General features: G+C 51.5%; 1 protein-coding gene across 1 annotated transcript in view; it reads right to left on the bottom strand.

Annotated features, from left to right (window-relative positions):
* The window catches only part of SPAG17 (sperm associated antigen 17), a 481,673-nt gene that overhangs the window by 176,537 nt on the left and 279,308 nt on the right, over nucleotides 1–25,828 (bottom strand). Inside the window, exons 8-12 of the mRNA XM_063956879.1 lie at nucleotides 24,115–24,300; nucleotides 15,242–15,344; nucleotides 9,144–9,265; nucleotides 8,858–8,995; nucleotides 4,179–4,292 (exon numbers count right to left, since the gene is read on the bottom strand). Coding sequence (XP_063812949.1) covers nucleotides 4,179–4,292; nucleotides 8,858–8,995; nucleotides 9,144–9,265; nucleotides 15,242–15,344; nucleotides 24,115–24,300 — 663 coding nt within the window. The remainder of the gene's footprint in view (nucleotides 1–4,178; nucleotides 4,293–8,857; nucleotides 8,996–9,143; nucleotides 9,266–15,241; nucleotides 15,345–24,114; nucleotides 24,301–25,828) is intronic.

Raw genomic sequence — 25,828 nt, 5'->3', positions numbered from 1 at the left:
CCCGTGGTCAGCCTGGGTGCACAGTCCTGTACTGGGGTCAGCCTGGGTGCACAGTCCTGTACTGGGGTCAGCCTGGGTGCACAGTCCTGTCCCGTGGTCAGCCTGGCTGCACAGTCCTGTCTCAGGGTCAGCCTGGGTGCACAGTCCTGTACTGGGGTCAGCCTGGGTGCACAGTCCTGTACTGGGGTCAGCCTGGGTGCACAGTCCTGTACTGGGGTCAGCCTGGGTGCACAGTCCTGTACTGGGGTCAGCCTGGGTGCACAGTCCTGTACTGGGGTCAGCCTGGGTGCACAGTCCTGTCCCGTGGTCAGCCTGGGTGCACAGTCCTGTCTCAGGGTCAGCCCTGGGTGCACAGTCCTGTCCAGGGGTCAGCCTGGGTGCACAGTCCTGTACTGGGGTCAGCCTGGGTGCACAGTCCTGTACTGGGGTCAGCCTGGGTGCACAGTCCTGTCCCGTGGTCAGCCTGGGTGCACAGTCCTGTCTCAGGGTCAGCCCTGGGTGCACAGTCCTGTCCAGGGGTCAGCCTGGGTGCACAGTCCTGTACTGGGGTCAGCCTGGGTGCACAGTCCTGTACTGGGGTCAGCCTGGGTGCACAGTCCTGTCCCGTGGACAGCCTGGGTGCACAGTCCTGTACTGGGGTCAGCCTGGGTGCACAGTCCTGTACTGGGGTCAGCCTGGGTGCACAGTCCTGTCCCGTGGTCAGCCTGGCTGCACAGTCCTGTCTCAGGGTCAGCCCTGGGTGCACAGTCCTGTACTGGGGTCAGCCTGGGTGCACAGTCCTGTCCAGGGGTCAGCCTGGGTGCACAGTCCTGTCCAGGGGTCAGCACAGGTGCACAGTCCTGTCCAGGGGTCAGCACAGGTGCACAGTCCTGTCCAGGGGTCAGCACAGGTGCACAGTCCTGTACTGGGGTCAGCCTGGGTGCACAGTCCTGTACAGGGGTCAGCCTGGGTGCACAGTCCTGTACAGGGGTCAGCCGGGGTGCACAGTCCTGTACTGGGGTCAGCCTGGGTGCACAGTCCTGTACAGGGGTCAGCCTGGGTGCACAGTCCTGTACTGGGGTCAGTCTGGGTGCACAGTCCTGTCCCGGGGTCAGCCTGGATGCACAGTCCTGTCCCGGGGTCAGCCTGGGTGCACAGTCCTGTCCCGGGGTCAGCCTGGGTGCACAGTCCTGTCCCGGGGTCAGCCTGGGTGCACAGTCCTGTCCCGGGGTCAGCCTGGGTGCACAGTCCTGTACTGGGGTCAGCCTGGGTGCACATTCCTGTACTGGGGTCAGCCTGGGTGCACAGTCCTGTCCTGGGGTCAGCCTGGGTGCACAGTCCTGTCCCGGGGTCAGCCTGGGTGCACAGTCCTGTCCCGGGGTTAGCCTGGGTGCACAGTCCTGTACTGGGGTCAGCCTGGGTGCACAGTCCTGTACTGGGGTCAGCCTGGGTGCACAGTCCTGTCCCGTGGTCAGCCTGGGTGCACAGTCCTGTCTCAGGGTCAGCCCTGGGTGCACAGTCCTGTCCAGGGGTCAGCCTGGGTGCACAGTCCTGTACTGGGGTCAGCCTGGGTGCACAGTCCTGTACTGGGGTCAGCCTGGGTGCACAGTCCTGTCCCGTGGTCAGCCTGGGTGCACAGTCCTGTCTCTGGGTCAGCCCTGGGTGCACAGTCCTGTCCAGGGGTCAGCCTGGGTGCACAGTCCTGTACTGGGGTCAGCCTGGGTGCACAGTCCTGTACTGGGGTCAGCCTGGGTGCACAGTCCTGTACTGGGGTCAGCCTGGGTGCACAGTCCTGTCCCGTGGTCAGCCTGGGTGCACAGTCCTGTACTGGGGTCAGCCTGGGTGCACAGTCCTGTACTGGGGTCAGCCTGGGTGCACAGTCCTGTCCCGTGGTCAGCCTGGCTGCACAGTCCTGTCTCAGGGTCAGCCTGGGTGCACAGTCCTGTACTGGGGTCAGCCTGGGTGCACAGTCCTGTACTGGGGTCAGCCTGGGTGCACAGTCCTGTACTGGGGTCAGCCTGGGTGCACAGTCCTGTACTGGGGTCAGCCTGGGTGCACAGTCCTGTACTGGGGTCAGCCTGGGTGCACAGTCCTGTCCCGTGGTCAGCCTGGGTGCACAGTCCTGTCTCAGGGTCAGCCCTGGGTGCACAGTCCTGTCCAGGGGTCAGCCTGGGTGCACAGTCCTGTACTGGGGTCAGCCTGGGTGCACAGTCCTGTACTGGGGTCAGCCTGGGTGCACAGTCCTGTCCCGTGGTCAGCCTGGGTGCACAGTCCTGTCTCAGGGTCAGCCCTGGGTGCACAGTCCTGTCCAGGGGTCAGCCTGGGTGCACAGTCCTGTACTGGGGTCAGCCTGGGTGCACAGTCCTGTACTGGGGTCAGCCTGGGTGCACAGTCCTGTCCCGTGGTCAGCCTGGGTGCACAGTCCTGTACTGGGGTCAGCCTGGGTGCACAGTCCTGTACTGGGGTCAGCCTGGGTGCACAGTCCTGTCCCGTGGTCAGCCTGGCTGCACAGTCCTGTCTCAGGGTCAGCCCTGGGTGCACAGTCCTGTACTGGGGTCAGCCTGGGTGCACAGTCCTGTCCCGGGGTTAGCCTGGGTGCACAGTCCTGTACTGGGGTCAGCCTGGGTGCACAGTCCTGTACTGGGGTCAGCCTGGGTGCACAGTCCTGTCCCGTGGTCAGCCTGGGTGCACAGTCCTGTCTCAGGGTCAGCCCTGGGTGCACAGTCCTGTCCAGGGGTCAGCCTGGGTGCACAGTCCTGTACTGGGGTCAGCCTGGGTGCACAGTCCTGTACTGGGGTCAGCCTGGGTGCACAGTCCTGTCCCGTGGTCAGCCTGGGTGCACAGTCCTGTCTCAGGGTCAGCCCTGGGTGCACAGTCCTGTCCAGGGGTCAGCCTGGGTGCACAGTCCTGTACTGGGGTCAGCCTGGGTGCACAGTCCTGTACTGGGGTCAGCCTGGGTGCACAGTCCTGTCCCGTGGTCAGCCTGGGTGCACAGTCCTGTACTGGGGTCAAGCCTGGGTGCACAGTCCTGTACTGGGGTCAGCCTGGGTGCACAGTCCTGTCCTGTGGTCAGCCTGGCTGCACAGTCCTGTCTCAGGGTCAGCCCTGGGTGCACAGTCCTGTACTGGGGTCAGCCTGGGTGCACAGTCCTGTACTGGGGTCAGCCTGGGTGCACAGTCCTGTCCAGGGGTCAGCCTGGGTGCACAGTCCTGTACTGGGGTCAGCCTGGGTGCACAGTCCTGTCCCGGGGTCAGCCTGGGTGCACAGTCCTGTCCCGGGGTTAGCCTGGGTGTACAGTCGTGCCCCGGGGTCAGCCTGGGTGCACAGTCGTGCCCCGGGGTCAGCCTGGGTGCACAGTCCTGTACTGGGGTCAGCCTGGGTGCACAGTCCTGTACTAGGGTCAGCCTGGGTGCACAGTCCTGTACTAGGGTCAGCCTGGGTGCACAGTCCTGTCCAGGGGTCAGCCTGGGTGCACAGTCCTGTACTGAGGTCAGCCTGGATGCACAGTCCTGTCCTGGGGTCAGCCTGGATGCACAGTCCTGTCCTGGGGTTAGCCCTGGGTGCACAGTCCTGTACTGGGGTCAGCCTGGGTGCACAGTCCTGTCCTGGGGTCAGCCTGTGTGCACAGTCCTGTACTGGGGTCAGCCTGGGTGCACAGTCCTGTCCCGGGGGCAGCCTGGGTGCACAGTCCTGTCCCGGGGGCAGCCTGGGTGCACAGTCCTGTCCCGGGGTCAGCCTAGGTGCACAGTCCTGTTCCGGGGTTAGCCTGGGTGCACAGTCCTGTACTGGGGTCAGCCTAGGTGCACAGTCCTGTACTGGGGTCAGCCTGGGTGCACAGTCCTGTCCCGTGGTCAGCCTGGGTACACAGTCCTGTCTCAGGTTCAGCCCTGGGTGCACAGTCCTGTCCAGGGGTCAGCCTGGGTGCACAGTCCTGTACTGGGGTCAGCCTGGGTGCACAGTCCTGTACTGGGGTCAGCCTGGGTGCACAGTCCTGTACTGGGGTCAGCCTGGGTGCACAGTCCTGTACTGGGGTCAGCCTGGGTGCACAGTCCTGTCCCGTGGTCAGCCTGGGTGCACAGTCCTGTCTCACGGTCAGCCCTGGGTGCACAGTCCTGTCCAGGGGTCAGCCTGGGTGCACAGTTCTATGTTAGCATCTCTACAAATAAAATATGTGTTGGCCATCAGCAAGTTGCACCTACCTGCACTTGGTAGGTCCTCTCAGTGATCTTGTCATGGTAACTAAGCAGATGTGGACCTTTTGATTCCTCTGTTTTCTCATCTTTGTCTTGAACAAGGAAGGTGTTGTACAGGTTCTGAAGGAGAGATCACACGGGTTACACATCTGCTGGATCAGACTGATAACATGTCACAAGCGGTGTGTGAGGGGTGATGTGTGACTGTGTGACTGTGTGACTGTGTGAGGGGTGATGTGTGACTGCGTGGTGTGTGAGGGGTGATGTGTGACTGCGTGGTGTGTGAGGGGTAATGTGTGACTGCGTGGTGTGTGAGGGGTGATGTGTGACTGTGTGGTGTGAGAGTGGGTGATGTGTGACTGCTTGGTGTGTGAGGGGTGATGTGTGACTGTGTGGTGTGAGAGTGGGTGATGTGTGACTGCGTGGTGTGTGAGGGGTAATGTGTGACTGCGTGGTGTGTGAGGGGTGATGTGTGACTGTGTGGTGTGTGAGGGGTGATGTGTGACTGTGTGGTGCGTGAGGGGTGATGTGTGACTGCGTGGTGTGTGAGGGGTGATGTGTGACTGCGTGGTGTGTGAGGGGTGATGTGTGACTGTGTGGTGTGTGAGGGGTGATGTGTGACTGTGTGGTGTGTGAGGGGTGATGTGTGACTGCGTGGTGTGTGATGGGTGATGTGTGACTGCGTGGTGTGTGAGGGGTGATGTGTGACTGCATGGTGCGTGAGGGGTGATGTGTGACTGCGTGGTGTGTGAGGGGTGATGTGTGACTGCGTGGTGTGTGATGGGTGATGTGTGACTGTGTGGTGTGTGAGGGGTGATGTGTGACTGCGTGGTGTGTGATGGGTGATGTGTGACTGCGTGGTGTGTGAGGGGTGATGTGTGACTGCATGGTGCGTGAGGGGTGATGTGTGACTGCGTGGTGTGTGAGGGGTGATGTGTGACTGCGTGGTGTGTGAGGGGTGATGTGTGACTGCGTGGTGTGTGAGGGGTGATGTGTGGCTGCGTGGTGTGTGAGGGGTGATGTGTGACTGTGTGGTGTGTGATGGGTGATGTGTGACTGCGTGGTGTGTGAGGGGTGATGTGTGACTGTGTGGTGTGTGAGGGGTGATGTGTGACTGTGTGGTGTGAGAGTGGGTGATGTGTGACTGCGTGGTGTGTGAGGGGTGATGTGTGACTGTGTGGTGTGTGAGGGGTGATGTGTGACTGCGTGGTGTGTGAGGGGTGATGTGTGACTGCGTGGTGTGTGAGGGGTGATGTGTGACTGCGTGGTGTGTGAGGGGTGATGTGTGACTTCTTGGTGTGTGAGGGGTGATGTGTGACTGCGTGGTGTGTGAGGGGTGATGTGTGACTGCGTGGTGTGTGAGGGGTGATGTGTGACAACGTGGTGTGTGAGGGGGTGATGTGTGACTGCGTGGTGTGTGAGGGGTGATGTGTGACTGCGTGGTGTGTGAGGGGTGATGTGTGACTGCGTGGTGTGTGAGGGGTGATGTGTGACTGCGTGGTGTGTGAGGAGTGATGTGTGACTGCGTGGTGTGTGAGGGGTGATGTGTGACTGCGTGGTGTGTGAGGGGTGATGTGTGACTGTGTGGTGTGTGAGGGGTGATGTGTGACTGTGTGGTGTGAGAGTGGGTGATGTGTGACTGCGTGGTGTGTGAGGGGTGATGTGTGACTGTGTGGTGTGTGAGGGGTGATGTGTGACTGCGTGGTGTGTGAGGGGGTGATGTGTGACTGCGTGGTGTGTGAGGGGTGATGTGTGACTGCGTGGTGTGTGAGGGGCGATGTGTGACTGCGTGGTGTGTGAGGGGTGATGTGTGACTGCTTGGTGTGTGAGGGGTGATGTGTGACTGCGTGGTGTGTGAGGGGTGATGTGTGACTGCGTGGTGTGTGAGGGGTGATGTGTGACTGCGTGGTGTGTGAGGGGTGATGTGTGACTGTGTGGTGTGTGAGGAGTGATGTGTGACTGTGTGGTGTGTGAGGGGTGATGTGTGACTGCGTGGTGTGTGAGGGGTGATGTGTGGCTGCGTGGTGTGTGAGGGGTGATGTGTGACTGCGTGGTGTGTGAGGGGTGATGTGTGACTGTGTGGTGTGTGAGGGGGTGATGTGTGACTGCGTGGTGTGTGAGGGGTGATGTGTGACTGCGTGGTGTGTGAGGGGTGATGTGTGACTGCGTGGTGTGTGAGGGGTGATGTGTGACTGCGTGGTGTGTGAGGGGTGATGTGTGACTGCGTGGTGTGTGAGGGGTGATGTGTGACTGCGTGGTGTGTGAGGGGGTGATGTGTGACTGTGTGGTGTGTGAGGGGTGATGTGTGACTGTGTGGTGTGTGAGGGGTGATGTGTGACTGTGTGGTGTGTGAGGGGCGATGTGTGACTGCGTGGTGTGTGAGGGGTGATGTGTGACTGTGTGAGGGGTGATGTGTGACTGTGTGGTGTGTGAGGGGCGATGTGTGACTGCGTGGTGTGTGAGGGGTGATGTGTGACTGTGTGAGGGGTGATGTGTGACTGTGTGGTGTGTGAGGGGTGATGTGTGACTGTGTGGTGTGTGAGGGGCGATGTGTGACTGCGTGGTGTGTGAGGGGTGATGTGTGACTGCGTGGTGTGTGAGGGGTGATGTGTGGCTGCGTGGTGTGTGAGGGGTGATGTGTGACTGCGTGGTGTGTGAGGGGTGATGTGTGACTGTGTGGTGTGTGAGGGGTGATGTGTGACTGTGTGGTGTGTGAGGGGTGATGTGTGACTGTGTGGTGTGTGAGGGGTGATGTGTGACTGTGTGGTGTGTGAGGGGTGATGTGTGACTGCGTGGTGTGTGAGGGGTGATGTGTGACTGCGTGGTGTGTGAGGGGTGATGTGTGACTGCGTGGTGTGTGAGGGGTGATGTGTGACTGTGTGGTGTGTGAGGGGCGATGTGTGACTGCGTGGTGTGTGAGGGGTGATGTGTGACTGCTTGGTGTGTGAGGGGTGATGTGTGACTTCTTGGTGTGTGAGGGGTGATGTGTGACTGCGTGGTGTGTGAGGGGTGATGTGTGACTGCGTGGTGTGTGAGGGGTGATGTGTGACTGCGTGGTGTGTGAGGGGTGATGTGTGACTGCGTGGTGTGTGAGGGGTGATGTGTGACTGCTTGGTGTGAGAGTGGGTGATGTGTGACTGCGTGGTGTGTGAGGGGTGATGTGTGACTGCGTGGTGTGTGAGGGGTGATGTGTGACTGCGTGGTGTGTGAGGGGTGATGTGTGACTGCGTGGTGTGTGAGGGGTGATGTGTGACTGTGTGGTGTGTGAGTGGATGGTGCGATATTGACTGGTGTGTGTGAATGAGTGGTGAATAAATGGATGAAATGTGACTGGTGTGTAAGTACATTGCGAATGAATGGATGAGTGGGTGGTGTGTTAGAGGATTGTATGTACATGGGTGGTGTATGAGTAGATGGTGTGTGAGTGGGTGTTAGTGGTTGGTGTGTGAGTGGGCAGTGTGTGAGTGGGTGGCATGTGAGTGGGCAGCTTGTGAGTGGATGGTGTGTGAGTGGGCAGTGTGTGAGTGGGCAGTGTGTTAGTGGGCGGTGTGTGAGTGGGTGGCATGTGAGTGGGTGTTAGTGGTTGGTGTGTGAGTGGGCAGTGTGTGAGTGGATGGTGTGTGAGTGGGCGGTGTGTTAGTGGGCAGTGTGTGAGTGGATGGTGTGTGAGTGGGCGGTGTGTTAGTGGGCGGTGTGTTAGTGGGCGGTGTGTGAGTGAGCAGTGTGTGAGTGGGCAGTGTGTGAGTGGGCAGTGTGTGAGTGGGCGGTGTGTGAGTGGGCGGTGTGTGAGTGGGTGGCGTGTGAGTGTGTGTTAGTGGTTGGTGTGTGAGTGGGCAGTGTGTGAGTGGGCAGCTTGTGAGTGGATGGTGTGTGAGTGGGCAGTGTGTGAGTGGGCAGTATGTGAGTGGGCGGTGTGTAAGTGGGTGGCATGTGAGTGGGTGGCATGTGAGTGGGTGTTAGTGGTTGGTGTGCGAGTGGGCAGTGTGTGAGTGGATGGTGTGTGAGTGGGCGGTGTGTGAGTAGGCAGTGTGCGAGTGGGCAGTGTGTTAGTGGGCGGTGTGTTAGTGGGCAGTGTGTTAGTGGCTGGTGTGTGAGTGGGCAGTGTGTGAGTGGGCAGTGTGTGAGTGGGCAGTGTGTGAGCGGGTAGCATGTGAGTGGACGGTGTGTGAGTGGGCAGTGTGTGAGTGGATGGTGTGAGTGGGCAGTGTGTGAGTGGGCGGGGTGTGAGTGGGCGGTGTGTGAGTTAGCAGTGTGTGAATGGGCAGTGTGTGAGTGGGCGGTGTGTGAGTGGGTGGTGTGTGAGTGGACGGTGTGTGAGTGGGTGGCGTGTGAGTGGGTGTTAGTGGTTGGTGTGCGAGTGGACAGTGTGTGAGTGGGCAGTGTGTGAGTGGGCGGTGTGTAAGTGGGTGGCATGTGAGTGGGTGGTAGTGGTTGGTGTGCGAGTGGGCAGTGTGTGAGTGGATGGTGTGTGAGTGGGCAGTGTGTTAGTGAGCGGTGTGTGAGTGGGCAGGGTGTGAGTGGGCGGTGTGTGAGTGGGCGGTGTGTGAGTGGGTGGGGTGTGAATGGGCAGTGTGTGAGTGGGCAGTGTGTTAGTGGGCGGTGTGTGAGTGGGCGGGGTGTGAGTGGGCGGTGTGTGAATAGATAATGTACACGCAGACAGAGGTTACACTCTAGAGGCCCCTCACCTTCTTTTCTTTCTCGGAGAGGGAAAGTGAATCCAGAACAGATATCATATGGTCAGCGATGGTGGGGTCCAAGCCATCCACTCGGTGGTTCGGCACAATTTCACTCGGAGGGACTAGATCTTTCTCAGTTGCAACAACCTGTTAGGAGAGGCAGGCCGTGGTCACAATCAGGCCCACTTACCATGCAGGTAGCTAGTGACCACCTACAGCACAAGCACAGTACACAGAGGAGACAATAATGGAAACATCTCAACAATGAGACTCCAGGTGAGTGGAGTTAACAGACCTGTTCCAGCATGCAGTGTACGATAACGGGGACGGACTGCAGCTCCTCTGGTACGTCGCTCAACAGGTCATTGTAAAACCTCATATCCACATCCAGAGCCAGCGCCTCCACCTCCACCTCCACTATACAGGAACAGAGAGAGACATGATATGGAGGAACTCTACACAGAGAGGAGATATGGACGTTCCTTATACAGGAACAGAGACATAGAGACATGACACAGAGGAACCCTACACAGAGAGGAGGTATGGATGTTCCTTATACAGGAAAAGAGAGACACAGAGACATGACACAAAGGAACCCTACACAGAGAGGGGGTATGGACGTTTCTTTATATAGGAACAGAGAGACACAGAGACATGACACAGAGGAACCCTACACAGAGATGGGGTATGGACGTTTCTTTATATAGGAACAGAGAGACACAGAGACATGACACAAAGGAACCCTACACAGAGATGGGGTATGGACGTTTCTTTATATAGGAACAGAGAGACACAGAGACATGACACAGAGGAACCCTATACAGAGAGGAGGTATGGACGTTCCTTATACAGGAACAGAGAGACACAGAGACATGACACAAAGGAACCCTACACAGAGAGGGGGTATGGACGTTTCTTTATATAGGAACAGAGAGACACAGAGACATGACACAGAGGAACCCTACACAGAGATGGGGTATGGACGTTTCTTTATATAGGAACAGAGAGACACAGAGACATGACACAGAGGAACCCTACACAGAGAGGAGGTATGGACGTTCCTTATACCACAGAGACATGACACAAAGGAACCCTACAGAGAGAGGAGGTATGGACGTTCCTTATACAGGAAGAGAGAGACACAGGAACATGATATAGAGGAACCCTACACAGAGAGGGGGTATGGACGTTTCTTTATATAGGAACAGAGAGACACAGAGACATGATATAGAGGAACCCTACACAGAGAGGAGGTATGGACGTTCCTTATACAGGAAGAGAGAGACAAAGAGACATGATATAGAGGAGCCCTACACAGAGAGGGGGTATGGACGTTCCTTATACAGGAAGAGAGAGACAAAAAGACATGATATAGAGGAACCCTACACAGAGAGGGGGTATGGACGTTCCTTATACAGGAACAGAGAGACACAGAGACATGACACAAAGGAACCCTACACAGAGAGGAGGTATGGACGTTCCTTATACAGGAAGAGAGAGACACAGGAACATGATACAGAGGAACCCTACACAGAGAGGGGGTATGGACGTTCCTTATACAGGAACAGAGAGACACAGAGACATGACACAGAGGAACCCTACACAGAGAGGAGGTATGGAAGTTCCTTATACAGGAAGAGAGAGACAAAGAGACATGATATAGAGGAGCCCTACACAGAGAGGGGGTATGGACGTTCCTTATACAGGAAGAGAGAGACACAGAGACATTATATAGAGGAACCCTACACAGAGAGGGGGTATGGATGTTCCTTATACAGGAAGAGAGAGACACAGAGACATGATACAGAGGAACCCTACACAGAGAGGAGGTATGGATGTTCCTTATACAGGAAGAGAGAGACACAGAGACATGACACAGAGGAACCCTACACAGAGAGGGGGTATGGACGTTCCTTATACAGGAACAGAGAGACACAGAGACATGACACAGAGGAACCCTACAAAGAGAGGGGGTATGGATGTTCCTTATACAGGAAGAGAGAGACACAGAGACATGATATAGAGGAACCCTACACAGAGAGGGGGTATGGATGTTCCTTATACAGGAAGAGAGAGACACAGAGACATGATATAGAGGAACCCAGTGTCGGACTGGGGCATGAAGGGCCCACCGGGGAAATGATGTGGTAGGGGCCCATTCGTAGCGCCTTGGCTAACCATTAGTGCATGGTCTGGGCCCCTTGATAAATAATATATATAGTAAATACTGCTAGTGCATGCATAATAATGTACCAGATTAATAACAGCAATGTACTGTAGAAAATACACCATAGTCCTGTGCAGTATAATGTAACATATTCATAATGTATAATTGAGATGGTGGGGCCCCCCCCCCCCCCCCCCCCAGGCAGGGGGGCCCACCGGTGGTTTCCCCTGTACCCCTATGGGACAGTCCGAGCCTGGAGGAACCCTACTCAGAGAGGAGGTATGGACGTTCCTTATACAGGAAGAGAGAGACACAGAGACATGACACAGAGGAACCCTACACAGAGAGGAGGTACGGACGTTCCTTATACGGGAAGAGAGACACAGAGGAACCCTACACAGAGAGCAGGTATGGATGTTCCTTATACAGGAAGAGAGAGACACAGAGACATGACACAGAGGAACCCTACACAGAGAGGAGGTATGGACGTTCCTTATACAGGAAGAGAGACACAGAGGAACCCTACACAGAGAGGAGGTATGGACGTTCCTTATACAGGAAGAGAGACACAGAGGAACCCTACACAGAGAGGAGGTATGGACGTTCCTTATACAGGAAGAGAGACACAGAGGAACCCTACACAGAGAGGAGGTATGTATGTTTCTTATACAGGAAGAGAGAGACACAGAGACATGACACAGAGGAACCCTACACAGAGAGGAGGTATGGACGTTCCTTATACAGGAAGAGAGACACAGAGGAACCCTACACAGAGAGGAGGTATGGATGTTTCTTATACAGGAAGAGAGAGACACAGAGACATGACACAGAGGAACCCTACACAGAGAGGAGGTATGGACGTTCTTTATACAGGAACAGAGAGACACAGAGACATGACACAGAGGAACCCTACACAGAGAGGAGGTATGGACGTTCTTTATACAGGAACAGAGAGACACAGAGACATGACACAGAGGAACCCTACACAAAGAGGAGGTATGGACGTTCTTTATACAGGAACAGAGAGACACAGAGACATGACACAGAGGAACCCTACACAGAGAGGAGGTATGGACGTTCCTTATACAGGAAGAGAGAGACACAGAGACATGACACAGAGGAACCCTACACAGAGAGGAGGTATGGACGTTCCTTATACCACAGAGACATGACACAAAGGAACCCTACAGAGAGAGGAGGTATGGACGTTCCTTATACAGGAAGAGAGAGACACAGGAACATGATATAGAGGAACCCTACACAGAGAGGGGGTATGGACGTTTCTTTATATAGGAACAGAGAGACACAGAGACATGACACAGAGGAACCCTACACAGAGAGGAGGTATGGACGTTCTTTATACAGGAACAGAGAGACACAGAGACATGACACAGAGGAACCCTACACAGAGAGGAGGTATGGACGTTCTTTATACAGGAACAGAGAGACACAGAGACATGACACAGAGGAACCCTACACAAAGAGGAGGTATGGACGTTCTTTATACAGGAACAGAGAGACACAGAGACATGACACAGAGGAACCCTACACAGAGAGGAGGTATGGACGTTCCTTATACAGGAAGAGAAAGACACAGAGACATGACACAGAGGAACCCTACACAGAGAGGAGGTATGGACGTTCCTTATACCACAGAGACATGACACAAAGGAACCCTACAGAGAGAGGAGGTATGGACGTTCCTTATACAGGAAGAGAGAGACACAGGAACATGATATAGAGGAACCCTACACAGAGAGGGGGTATGGACGTTTCTTTATATAGGAACAGAGAGACACAGAGACATGATATAGAGGAACCCTACACAGAGAGGAGGTATGGACGTTCCTTATACAGGAAGAGAGAGACAAAGAGACATGATATAGAGGAGCCCTACACAGAGAGGGGGTATGGACGTTCCTTATACAGGAAGAGAGAGACAAAGAGACATGATATAGAGGAACCCTACACAGAGAGGGGGTATGGACGTTCCTTATACAGGAACAGAGAGACACAGAGACATGACACAAAGGAACCCTACACAGAGAGGAGGTATGGACGTTCCTTATACAGGAAGAGAGAGACACAGGAACATGATACAGAGGAACCCTACACAGAGAGGGGGTATGGACGTTCCTTATACAGGAACAGAGAGACACAGAGACATGACACAGAGGAACCCTACACAGAGAGGAGGTATGGAAGTTCCTTATACAGGAAGAGAGAGACAAAGAGACATGATATAGAGGAGCCCTACACAGAGAGGGGGTATGGACGTTCCTTATACAGGAAGAGAGAGACACAGAGACATTATATAGAGGAACCCTACACAGAGAGGGGGTATGGATGTTCCTTATACAGGAAGAGAGAGACACAGAGACATGATACAGAGGAACCCTACACAGAGAGGAGGTATGGATGTTCCTTATACAGGAAGAGAGAGACACAGAGACATGACACAGAGGAACCCTACACAGAGAGGGGGTATGGACGTTCCTTATACAGGAACAGAGAGACACAGAGACATGACACAGAGGAACCCTACAAAGAGAGGGGGTATGGATGTTCCTTATACAGGAAGAGAGAGACACAGAGACATGATATAGAGGAACCCAGTGTCGGACTGGGGCATGAAGGGCCCACCGGGGAAATGATGTGGTAGGGGCCCATTCGTAGCGCCTTGGCTAACCATTAGTGCATGGTCTGGGCCCCTTGATAAATAATATATATAGTAAATACTGCTAGTGCATGCATAATAATGTACCAGATTAATAACAGCAATGTACTGTAGAAAATACACCATAGTCCTGTGCAGTATAATGTAACATATTCATAATGTATAATTGAGATGGTGGGGCCCCCCCCCCCCCCCCCCCAGGCAGGGGGGCCCACCGGTGGTTTCCCCTGTACCCCTATGGGACAGTCCGAGCCTGGAGGAACCCTACTCAGAGAGGAGGTATGGACGTTCCTTATACAGGAAGAGAGAGACACAGAGACATGACACAGAGGAACCCTACACAGAGAGGAGGTACGGACGTTCCTTATACGGGAAGAGAGACACAGAGGAACCCTACACAGAGAGCAGGTATGGATGTTCCTTATACAGGAAGAGAGAGACACAGAGACATGACACAGAGGAACCCTACACAGAGAGGAGGTATGGACGTTCCTTATACAGGAAGAGAGACACAGAGGAACCCTACACAGAGAGGAGGTATGGACGTTCCTTATACAGGAAGAGAGACACAGAGGAACCCTACACAGAGAGGAGGTATGGACGTTCCTTATACAGGAAGAGAGACACAGAGGAACCCTACACAGAGAGGAGGTATGTATGTTTCTTATACAGGAAGAGAGAGACACAGAGACATGACACAGAGGAACCCTACACAGAGAGGAGGTATGGACGTTCCTTATACAGGAAGAGAGACACAGAGGAACCCTACACAGAGAGGAGGTATGGATGTTTCTTATACAGGAAGAGAGAGACACAGAGACATGACACAGAGGAACCCTACACAGAGAGGAGGTATGGACGTTCTTTATACAGGAACAGAGAGACACAGAGACATGACACAGAGGAACCCTACACAGAGAGGAGGTATGGACGTTCTTTATACAGGAACAGAGAGACACAGAGACATGACACAGAGGAACCCTACACAAAGAGGAGGTATGGACGTTCTTTATACAGGAACAGAGAGACACAGAGACATGACACAGAGGAACCCTACACAGAGAGGAGGTATGGACGTTCCTTATACAGGAAGAGAGAGACACAGAGACATGACACAGAGGAACCCTACACAGAGAGGAGGTATGGACGTTCTTTATACAGGAACAGAGAGACACAGAGACATGACACAGAGGAACCCTACACAGAGAGGAGGTATAGATGTTTCTTATACAGGAAGAGAGAGAGACACAGAGACATGACACAGAGGAACCCTACATAGAGAGAGGGTATGGACGTTCCTTATACAGGAACAGAGACACAGAGACATGACACAGAGGAACCCTACACAGAGAGGAGGTATGGATGTTTCTTATACAGGAAGAGAGAGAGACACAGAGACATGACACAGAGGAACCCTACACAGAGAGGGGGTATGGACGTTCCTTATACAGGAACAGAGAGACACAGGGACATGACACAGAGGAACCCTACACAGAGATGGGGTATGGATGTTCCTTATACTAATGAACCCTCTGAGCACTATACATACCATGGACTGGTGTAAGATTTGGCAGGGAGACACTGTGAGGGATCTCGTCCTGTTGACCTTTCTTTCTGCCAGTCGGTGAAGATGGATAAAGTGCAGCAGGCGCCTAGAACAACAGACAGAGCAGTAAAATAATGGAGGACACAATGGGGGTCATTCCGAGTTGATCGCTAGCTGAAAATGTTCGCTACGGTGCGATTAAGGAAAAAAACGGCACTTCTGCGTATGCGGCGCAGTGCGCATGCACAACGTACTTTCACAACGGCCGATGTATTTTTACACAAGGTCTAGCGAAGCTTTTCAGTCGCACAGCTGACTGCAGAGTGATTGACATGAAGTGGGCGTTTCTGGGTGTCAACTGACCGTTTTCAGGGAGTGTTCGTAAAAATGCAGGCGTGCCAGGAAAAACACAGGCGTGGCTGGGTGAACGCAGGGCGTGTTTGTAACGTCAAATCCGGAACTGAACAGTCTGAAGTGATCGCAAGCGCTGAGTAGGTCTGGAGCTACTCTGAAACTGCACAAAATTATTTAGCAGCCGCTCTGCGATCCTTTCGTTCGCACTACTGCTAAGCTAAAATACACTCCCAGTGGGCGGTGGCTTAGTGTTTGCACGGCTGCTAAAAACAGCTAGCGATCGATCAACTCGGAATGACCCCCTATATCTCCTCCTGTTACACCGGACATGTCCACGGTGGTGAGACTACCTCTGCAATGTGGTGACCCGGGCCAATCACCTGACATTACTGACATGGCAGCCAATCAGCACACAGCGTCGGTGAAAGTAGAAGGTGAACGTTACAATGTATATGAAAGTGTATCCACCTGGGGGTGGTATAATAGATCTTTACATAGTCAATAGGTCAAACCCATATAGTCGACATGCTGTAGGTCGACAGATACAAAAGGTCGGCATGGGAAAGGTGGAGATACGTTTTTTGGGTGTCATTTTGTATGATTCATCACCTGTGACCACAATTAGTGTAAACGTGTTCCCCCACGGGCTCTCGGTATCCGGACTCTGGGTCAACACCAATTAGGTCGACACCCATTAGGTCGACACAAGAAATAGGTCGACAAGGCCATTAGGTCAACATGGACAAGGATGACATGAGTTTTTCACTTATTTTTTGGACTTTTTCATACTTTACGATCCATGTGGACTACGATTGGGAACAGTAACCTGTGCGGTAGCGCAGTGAGGCACCTTGCCCACAGCATGGCGAGCGAAGCAGGGGGACATGGTGCACTAATTGGAGTTCCCGGTCACTAGACACCAAGAAAAACTCATGTCAACCTTTTTTTCTCGTCGACCTTGTCCGCGTTGACTTAATGGCCGTGTCGACCTATTTCTAGTGTCGACCTAATGTGTTTCGACTTAATTGGTGTCGACCCTGACTCCCATGCCCGGGCTCTCTTTGCTCGCCATGCTTTGGGCAAGGCGCCCCGCTCCGCTACAGGTCACTATTCCCAATCGTAGTCCGCATGGTGTCAGAATCTGCGCAGCTGCTGGACCTGGACTAGAACTTGTATCGGGGATTGCACTCAGGAGCCGAGGAATGAAGGTTTCTCTAATAGGCAATGACACATACATTATGCTAGAGTTCTTAAAGAACGCAAGGAGGTCGGCTGGACACTTGTCCACTGATAACTAGAGAAAGTGGATGTCCGATGCTGACGCCTGATATCAGATCACATCACTGCATCACAGCGTACACAGCACCTGATATCAGATCACATCACTGCATCACAGCGTACACAGCACCTGATATCAGATCACATCACTGCATCACAGAGTACACAGCACATGATATCAGATCATTACATCACTGCATCACAGCGTACACAGCACCTGATATCAGATCACATCACTGCATCACAGAGTACACAGCACCTGATATCAGATCACATCACTGCATCACAGCGTACACAGCACCTGATATCAGATCACATCACTGCATCACAGAGTACACAGCACCTGATATCAGATCACATCACTGCATCACAGAGTACACAGCACCTGATATCAGATCATCACATCACTGCATCACAGCGTACACAGCACCTGATATCAGATCACATCACTGCATCACAGAGTACACAGCACCTGATATCAGATCACATCACTGCATCACAGCGTACACAGCACCTGATATCAGATCACATCACTGCATCACAGAGTACACAGCACCTGATATCAGATCACATCACTGCATCACAGCGTACACAGCACCTGATATCAGATCACATCACTGCATCACAGAGTACACAGCACCTGATATCAGATCACATCACTGCATCACAGAGTACACAGCACCTGATATCAGATCACATCACTGCATCACAGCGTACACAGCACCTGATATCAGATCACATCACTGCATCACAGAGTACACAGCACCTGATATCAGATCACATCACTGCATCACAGCGTACACAGCACCTGATATCAGATCACATCACTGCATCACAGAGTACACAGCACCTGATATCAGATCACATCACTGCATCACAGAGTACACAGCACCTGATATCAGATCACATCACTGCATCACAGCGTACACAGCACCTGATATCAGATCACATCACTGCATCACAGAGTACACAGCACCTGATATCAGATCACATCACTGCATCACAGCGTACACAGCACCTGATATCAGATCACATCACTGCATCACAGCGTACACAGTACCTGATATCAGATCACATCACTGCATCACAGAGTACACAGCACCCGATATCAGATCACATCACTGCATCACAGCGTACACAGCACCTGATATCAGATCACATCACTGCATCACAGCGTACACAGCACCTGATATCAGATCACATCACTGCATCACAGAGTACACAGCACATGATATCAGATCACATCACTGCATCACAGCGTACACAGCACCTGATATCAGATCACATCACTGCATCACAGCGTACACAGCACCTGATATCAGATCACATCACTGCATCACAGCATACACAGCGCCTGATATCAGATCACATCACTGCATCACAGAGTACACAGCACCTGATATCAGATCACATCACTGCATCACAGAGTACACAGCACCTGATATCAGATCACATCACTGCATCACAGCGTACACAGCACCTGATATCAGATCACATCACTGCATCACAGAGTACACAGCACATGATATCAGATCACATCACTGCATCACAGCGTACACAGTACCTGATATCAGATCACATCACTGCATCACAGAGTACACAGCACCTGATATCAGATCACATCACTGCATCACAGCGTACACAGCACCTGATATCAGATCACATCACTGCATCACAGAGTACACAGCACCTGATATCAGATCACATCACTGCATCACAGCGTACACAGCGCCTGATATCAGATCACATCACTGCATCACAGAGTACACAGCACCTGATATCAGATCACATCACTGCATCACAGCGTACACAGCACCTGATATCAGATCACATCACTGCATCACAGAGTACACAGCACATGATATCCGATCACATCACTGCATCACAGCGTACACAGTACCTGATATCAGATCACATCACTGCATCACAGCGTACACAGCACCTGATATCAGATCACATCACTGCATCACAGAGTACACAGCACCTGATATCAGATCATCACATCACTGCATCACAGCGTACACAGCACCTGATATCAGATCACATCACTGCATCACAGAGTACACAGCACCTGATATCAGATCACATCACTGCATCACAGCGTACACAGCGCCTGATATCAGATCACATCACTGCATCACAGCGTACACAGCACCTGATATCAGATCACATCACTGCATCACAGAGTACACAGCGCCTGATATCAGATCACATCACTGCATCACAGCATACACAGCACCTGATATCAGATCACATCACTGCATCACAGCGTACACAGCACCTGATATCAGATCACATCACTGCATCACAGCGTACACAGTACCTGATATCAGATCACATCACTGCATCACAGCGTACACAGCACCTGATATCAGATCACATCACTGCATCACAGAGTACACAGCACCTGATATCAGATCACATCACTGCATCACAGCGTACACAGCACCTGATATCAGATCACATCACTGCATCACAGAGTACACAGCACATGATATCAGATCACATCACTGCATCACAGCGTACACAGTACCTGATATCAGATCACATCACTGCATCACAGAGTACACAGCGCCTGATATCAGATCACATCACTGCATCACAGCATACACAGCACCTGATATCAGATCATCACATCACTGCATCACAGAGTACACAGCACCTGATATCAGATCACATCACTGCATCACAGAGTACACAGCGCCTGATATCAGATCACATCACTGCATCACAGCATACACAGCACCTGATATCAGATCATCACATCACTGCATCACAGAGTACACAGCACCTGATATCAGATCACATCACTGCATCACAGAGTACACAGCGCCTGATATCAGATCACATCACTGCATCACAGCGTACACAGCACATGATATCAGATCACATCACTGCATCACAGCGTACACAGCACCTGATATCAGATCACATCACTGCATCACAGCGTACACAGCGCCTGATATCAGATCACATCACTGCATCACAGCGTACACAGCGCCTGATATCAGATCACATCACTGCATCACAGCGTACACAGCGCCTGATATCAGATCACATCACTGCATCACAGCGTACACAGCGCCTGATATCAGATCACATCACTGCATCACAGCGTACACAGCGCCTGATATCAGGTCACATCACTGCATCACAGCGTACACAGTGCCTGATATCAGATCACATCACTGCATCACAGCGTACACAGCGCCTGATATCAGATCACATCACAGCGTACACAGCGCCTGATATCAGATCATCACATCACTGCATCACAGCGTACACAGCACCTGATATCAGATCACATCACAGCGTACACAGCGCCTGATATCAGATAATCACATCACTGCATCACAGCGTACACAGAGCCTGATATCAGATCACATCACTGCATCACAGCGTACACAGCGCCTGATATCAGATCATCACATCACTGCATCACAGCACCTGATATCAGATCACATCACAGCGTACACAGCGCCTGATATCAGATCATCACATCACTGCATCACAGCGTACACAGAGCCTGATATCAGATCACATCACTGCATCACAGCGTACACAGAGCCTGATATCAGATCATCACATCACTGCATCACAGCGTACACAGCACCTGATATCAGATCACATCACTGCATCACAGCGTACACAGCGCCTGATATCAGATCATCACATCACATCACTGCATCACAGCATACACAGCGTACTGATATCAGATCATCACATCACTGCATCACAGCGTACACAGCACCTGATATCAGATCACATCACTGCATCACAGTGTACACAGCGCCTGATATCAGATCATCCCATCACTGAATCACAGCGTACAGTGTCTACAATGGCCGGAGCCTGGTCAGTGAGTACAGAACACAGACACATCCGCCGGGAACAGAAGCTGCTTCTTACACGTTCAGTATACTAGGGTGATAGTGACCATGGGACAGATGTACTAAGGCTTGCAGAGAGATAAAGTGGACGAAGATAAAGTGCCAGCCAAACAGCTACTACCTGTCATTTTTCAAACACAGTGTGTAACATGGCAGTTAGCAGCTGATTGGCTGGTACTTTATCTCTGTCCACTATATATCTCTCCAAGGCTTAGTACATCTCCCTCCATATCTATATTGGAATGTCAACATGTTTACACTGTGGAAAATGTAGTTTTGAGGTATGCCTAATCCTAAGCGCTAACGCTAAACCTAACCCCAACACTAAGGCGAACACCAACGCTAACTCTGTCCCTAATGGTAACCTCAATGTTAACCCTAATGCAAACCCAAACCCCGAACATAATGCCAACACTAACCCCAATGCTAACACTAACCTCGAACCCTAATGCCAACACTAACCCCAACGCTAACCCTAATGCCAACACTAACCCCAATGCTAACCCTAATGCCAACACTAACCCCAATGCTAACACTAACCTCGAACCTAATGCCAACACTAACCCCAACGCTCACCCTAATGCTAACACTAACCCCCAACGCTAACCCTAATGCTAACACTAACCCTAATGCTAACACTAACACCAACGCTATCCCTAATGCTAATATTAACCCCAACGCTAACACTAACCCCCAATGCTAACCCTAATACCAACACTAACCCCAACACTAACTCTAATACCAACACTAACCCCAACACTAAACCTAATGCTAAATCTAACCCCAACGCTAACCCTAATGCTAACACTGACCCCAATGCTAGCACTGATCCCAACGCTAACCCTACTTCTAACACTAACGTCAACACTAAAGCTAACCCTAATGCAAACCCAAACCCCGAACATAATGCCAACACTAACCCTAATGCCAACACTAATCCCAACGCTAACTTTAATACCAACACTAACCCCAACGATAAGCCTAATGCTAATATTAACCCTAACGCTAACACTAACCCCCAACGCTAACCCTAATGCCAACACTAACCCCAACGCTAACCCTAATGCCAACACTAACCCCAATGCTAACCCTAATGCCAACACTAACCCCAATGCTAACACTAACCTCGAACCTAATGCCAACACTAACCCCAACGCTCACCCTAATGCTAACACTAACCCCCAACGCTAACCCTAATGCTAACACTAACCCTAATGCTAACACTAACACCAACGCTATCCCTAATGCTAATATTAACCCCAACGCTAACACTAACCCCCAATGCTAACCCTAATACCAACACTAACCCCAACACTAACTCTAATACCAACACTAACCCCAACACTAAACCTAATGCTAAATCTAACCCCAACGCTAACCCTAATGCTAACACTGACCCCAATGCTAGCACTGATCCCAACGCTAACCCTACTTCTAACACTAACGTCAACACTAAAGCTAACCCTAATGCAAACCCAAACCCCGAACATAATGCCAACACTAACCCTAATGCCAACACTAATCCCAACGCTAACTTTAATACCAACACTAACCCCAACGATAAGCCTAATGCTAATATTAACCCCAACGCTAACACTAACCCCCAACGCTAACCATAATACCAACACTAACCCTAATGCTAACACTAACCCCAACACTAACTCTAATACCAACACTAACCCCAACACTAAACCTAATGCTAAATCTAACCCCAACGCTAACCCTAATGCTAACACTGACCCCAATGCTAACCCTAATGCTAGCACTGACCCCAACGCTAACCCTAATGCTAACACTAACACCAACACTGAAGCTAACCCTAACGCAAACCCAAACCCCGAACATAATGCCAACACTAACCCTACAGCTAACACTAACCCCAACGCTGACTCTAATGCCAACACTAACCCCAACACTAGCCCCAACGCTAACTCTAATGCCAACACTAACCCCAATACTAAAGCTAACCCTAATGCAAACCCAAACCCCGAACATAATGCCAACATTAATCCCATTGCTAACCCTAGTTCCAACACTAACCCCAACGCTAACTTTAATGCAACACTAACCCCAACGCTAACTCTAATGCAACACTAACCCCAACGCTAACTATGTCAACACTAACCCCAACACTAAACCTAATGTTAACACTAACCCTAATGCTAAGGGTAACCCAACCCTAACGCTAACACCAACATCAACGCTAACTCTATCCCTAATGGTAACCTCAGTGCTAACTCTAATGCAAACCCAAACCCCGAACCTAATGCCAACACTAACCCTATTGCTAACATTAACCCCAACGCTAACCCTAATGCTAACACTAACCCCAATGCTAACCCTAATGCAAACCCAAAACCTAATGCCAACACTAACCCTACCGCTAACACTAACCCCAACGCTAACCCTAATGCAAACCCAAAACCTAATGGCAACACTAAACCTAATGCTAACTCTAACCCCAAACCTAATGCCAATACTAACCCCAACGCTAACCCTACCGCTAACACAAACCCCAGCGCTAACCCTAATGTAAACCCAAAACTTAATGTCAACACTAACCCTACTGCTAAAACCCCAAGGCTAACCCTACTGCTAACACAAACCCCAGCGCTAACCCTAATACAAACCCAAAACCTAAGCCAACACTAACCCTGATGCTAACTCTAACCCCAAATCTAACCCCAACGCTAACCCAAATGCTAATACTAACCCTAAAGCTAACACTAACCCCAACGCTAACCCTAATGCTAACACTAACCCCAACGCTAACCCTACTGCTAACACTAACCCCAGCGCTAACCCTAATGCTAACACTAACCCCAACACTAACCCTAATGCTAACACTAACCCTTATGCTAACACTAACCCCAACGCTAACCCTAATGTTAACACTAACACCAACGCTAACCCTAATGTTAACACTAACACCAACACTAACCCTAATGCTAACACTAACCCCAACGCTAAGCCTAATGGTAACACTGACCCAAGGCTAACCCTAATGGTAACACTGACCCCAATGCTAACCCTAATGCTAACACTAACCCCGAACCTATTGCTAGCCCTAATGCAAACCAAAACCCTGAACCTAATGCCAACACTAACCCCAACACTAAGTCTAACCCCAACCCTGACTCTACCACAAACCCTAACACCAACATTTTCACTATGTCAACATATAAGTTTGTTCCTTGACATTTTGCAGATGTCAGCATTTTAACCATGTTGGCATCACAAATAATGAACATCTACATAGTAAATGTTGCCAATGGTAAATCACAAGACACCCAGAGATAAACAAGTGTCAGTAGAAGAAAGTCACCAAAATAAACTGGCAATGTCATGTGTCACCTCTGAGGCTGAGGCCGGCCATTCCGGGACCTTCTCCTCACCCACTGCCGGGACGTGAATGATCCGCATGTTCTCCAGGTAGTACTGGTGCTGTCTCCTCCAGTCCAGGCAGTCGTACATGAGGCAGGCAATGTTCTCGTACACGAGGCAGGCAATGTTCTCGTACACCTCCGTGGCGTATGCCAGCTAGACAGGGCAGGGAGAATATCATACAACAATATTAGGACTGTAGTGTGTGATGTAACACGTGTATAATGTAATACTGTGGGCCACACGCACAGCGGGTACTACTCTAATTAGTGCATTATTGTACATCCGCGTGAGATCCCATGGAGAGCGCCAACACGGACGTGCGCCTGTGCAGATTTACCTGATTCTGGCAATTGCGCCTCGGGACAGTGTAATGTCAGGGTGCTAGAGCAAATGTGAGTATATGCAGACAGAGACACAGAGACAATGAATTCAAAACAGGTGTCTATCACTGCGCAGTGCGCACACTAGAAGCTACAACAAACCAACTGTGTTGTATGTTTACCCAACATACAAATATGGCAATAATCGAAACTAGGAACCACAGTTATATATTTCGCGCTCACTAATAACAAAGTTCACACATACATTACATCAGATGGAAAAAAGTCCTTGTTCAGGATACTCCAAGGAATATGTAGAATTTCTCAGTTTTCTCTAGGAATGTCACATGTCCATAGATATTCCAGAAGGGGACATCCTCAATGTGGTATAATAAAAAGAACAAAAAGAAAAAAAGGCAATATAGTGTAATATGTTCAAAACACAAAAAGTCTAGTAGTGCAGAAGGATAGGCAGAAGTGATCTATAGGAGTCTTCTCCTCCACCGATAGTTGAATCAATGGGTTATCGTACCGTACTCACACCCAAGTGTAGTAGGGTCCACACATAAAGGTTTCTTTAGGGTCCACACATAAAGGTTCACCGAAGCAGGTGTTCGGAATAGGCCCCTGGAATGGTAAGTGTCAAGTCTCTGGTAGGGATAAAACAGGTGTGCACAGTGTTGGACTGGGGCATGAAGGGCCCAACGGGGCAATGCTGTTGTAGGGGCCAATGCTTAAGAGTGTGGCCGGGCTCCAGTGGTGGCGTGGCCAGCCACCACAGAGGCGTGGCTAATCATTACAGAGTGCATGTTCGGTGCCCCTTGTTAAATACACTGCTCAAAAAAATAAAGGGAACACTTAAACAACACAATGTAACTCCAAGTCAATCACATTTCTGTGAAATCAAACTGTCCACTTAGGAAGCAACACTGATTGACAATCAATTTCACATGCTGTTGTGCAAATGGAATAGACAACAGGTATAAATTATAGGCAGTTAGCAAGACACCCCTAATAAAGGAGTTGTTCTGCAGGTGGTGCCCACAGACCACTTCTCAGCTCCTATGCTTTCTGGCTGATGTTTTGGTCACTTTTGAAAGCTGGCGGTGCTTTCACTCTAGTGGTAGCATGAGACGGAGTCTACAACCCACACAAGTGGCTCAGGTAGTGCAGCTCATCCAGGATGGCACATCAATGCGAGCTGTGGCAAGAAGGTTTGCTGTGTCTGTCAGCATAGTGTCCAGAGCATGGAGGCGCTACCAGGAGACAGGCCAGTTCATCAGGAGACGTGGAGGAGGCCGTAGAAGGGCAACAACCCAGCAGCAGGACCGCTACCTCCGCCTTTGTGCAAGGAGGAACAG

The sequence above is a fragment of the Pseudophryne corroboree genome, chromosome 2 (genome assembly GCF_028390025.1).
Source record: "Pseudophryne corroboree isolate aPseCor3 chromosome 2, aPseCor3.hap2, whole genome shotgun sequence".
NCBI classification, from domain to species: Eukaryota; Metazoa; Chordata; class Amphibia; order Anura; family Myobatrachidae; genus Pseudophryne; species Pseudophryne corroboree.
Note: the sequence above shows the minus strand (reverse complement) of the source record. Positions and strands in the feature narration are given on the sequence as shown.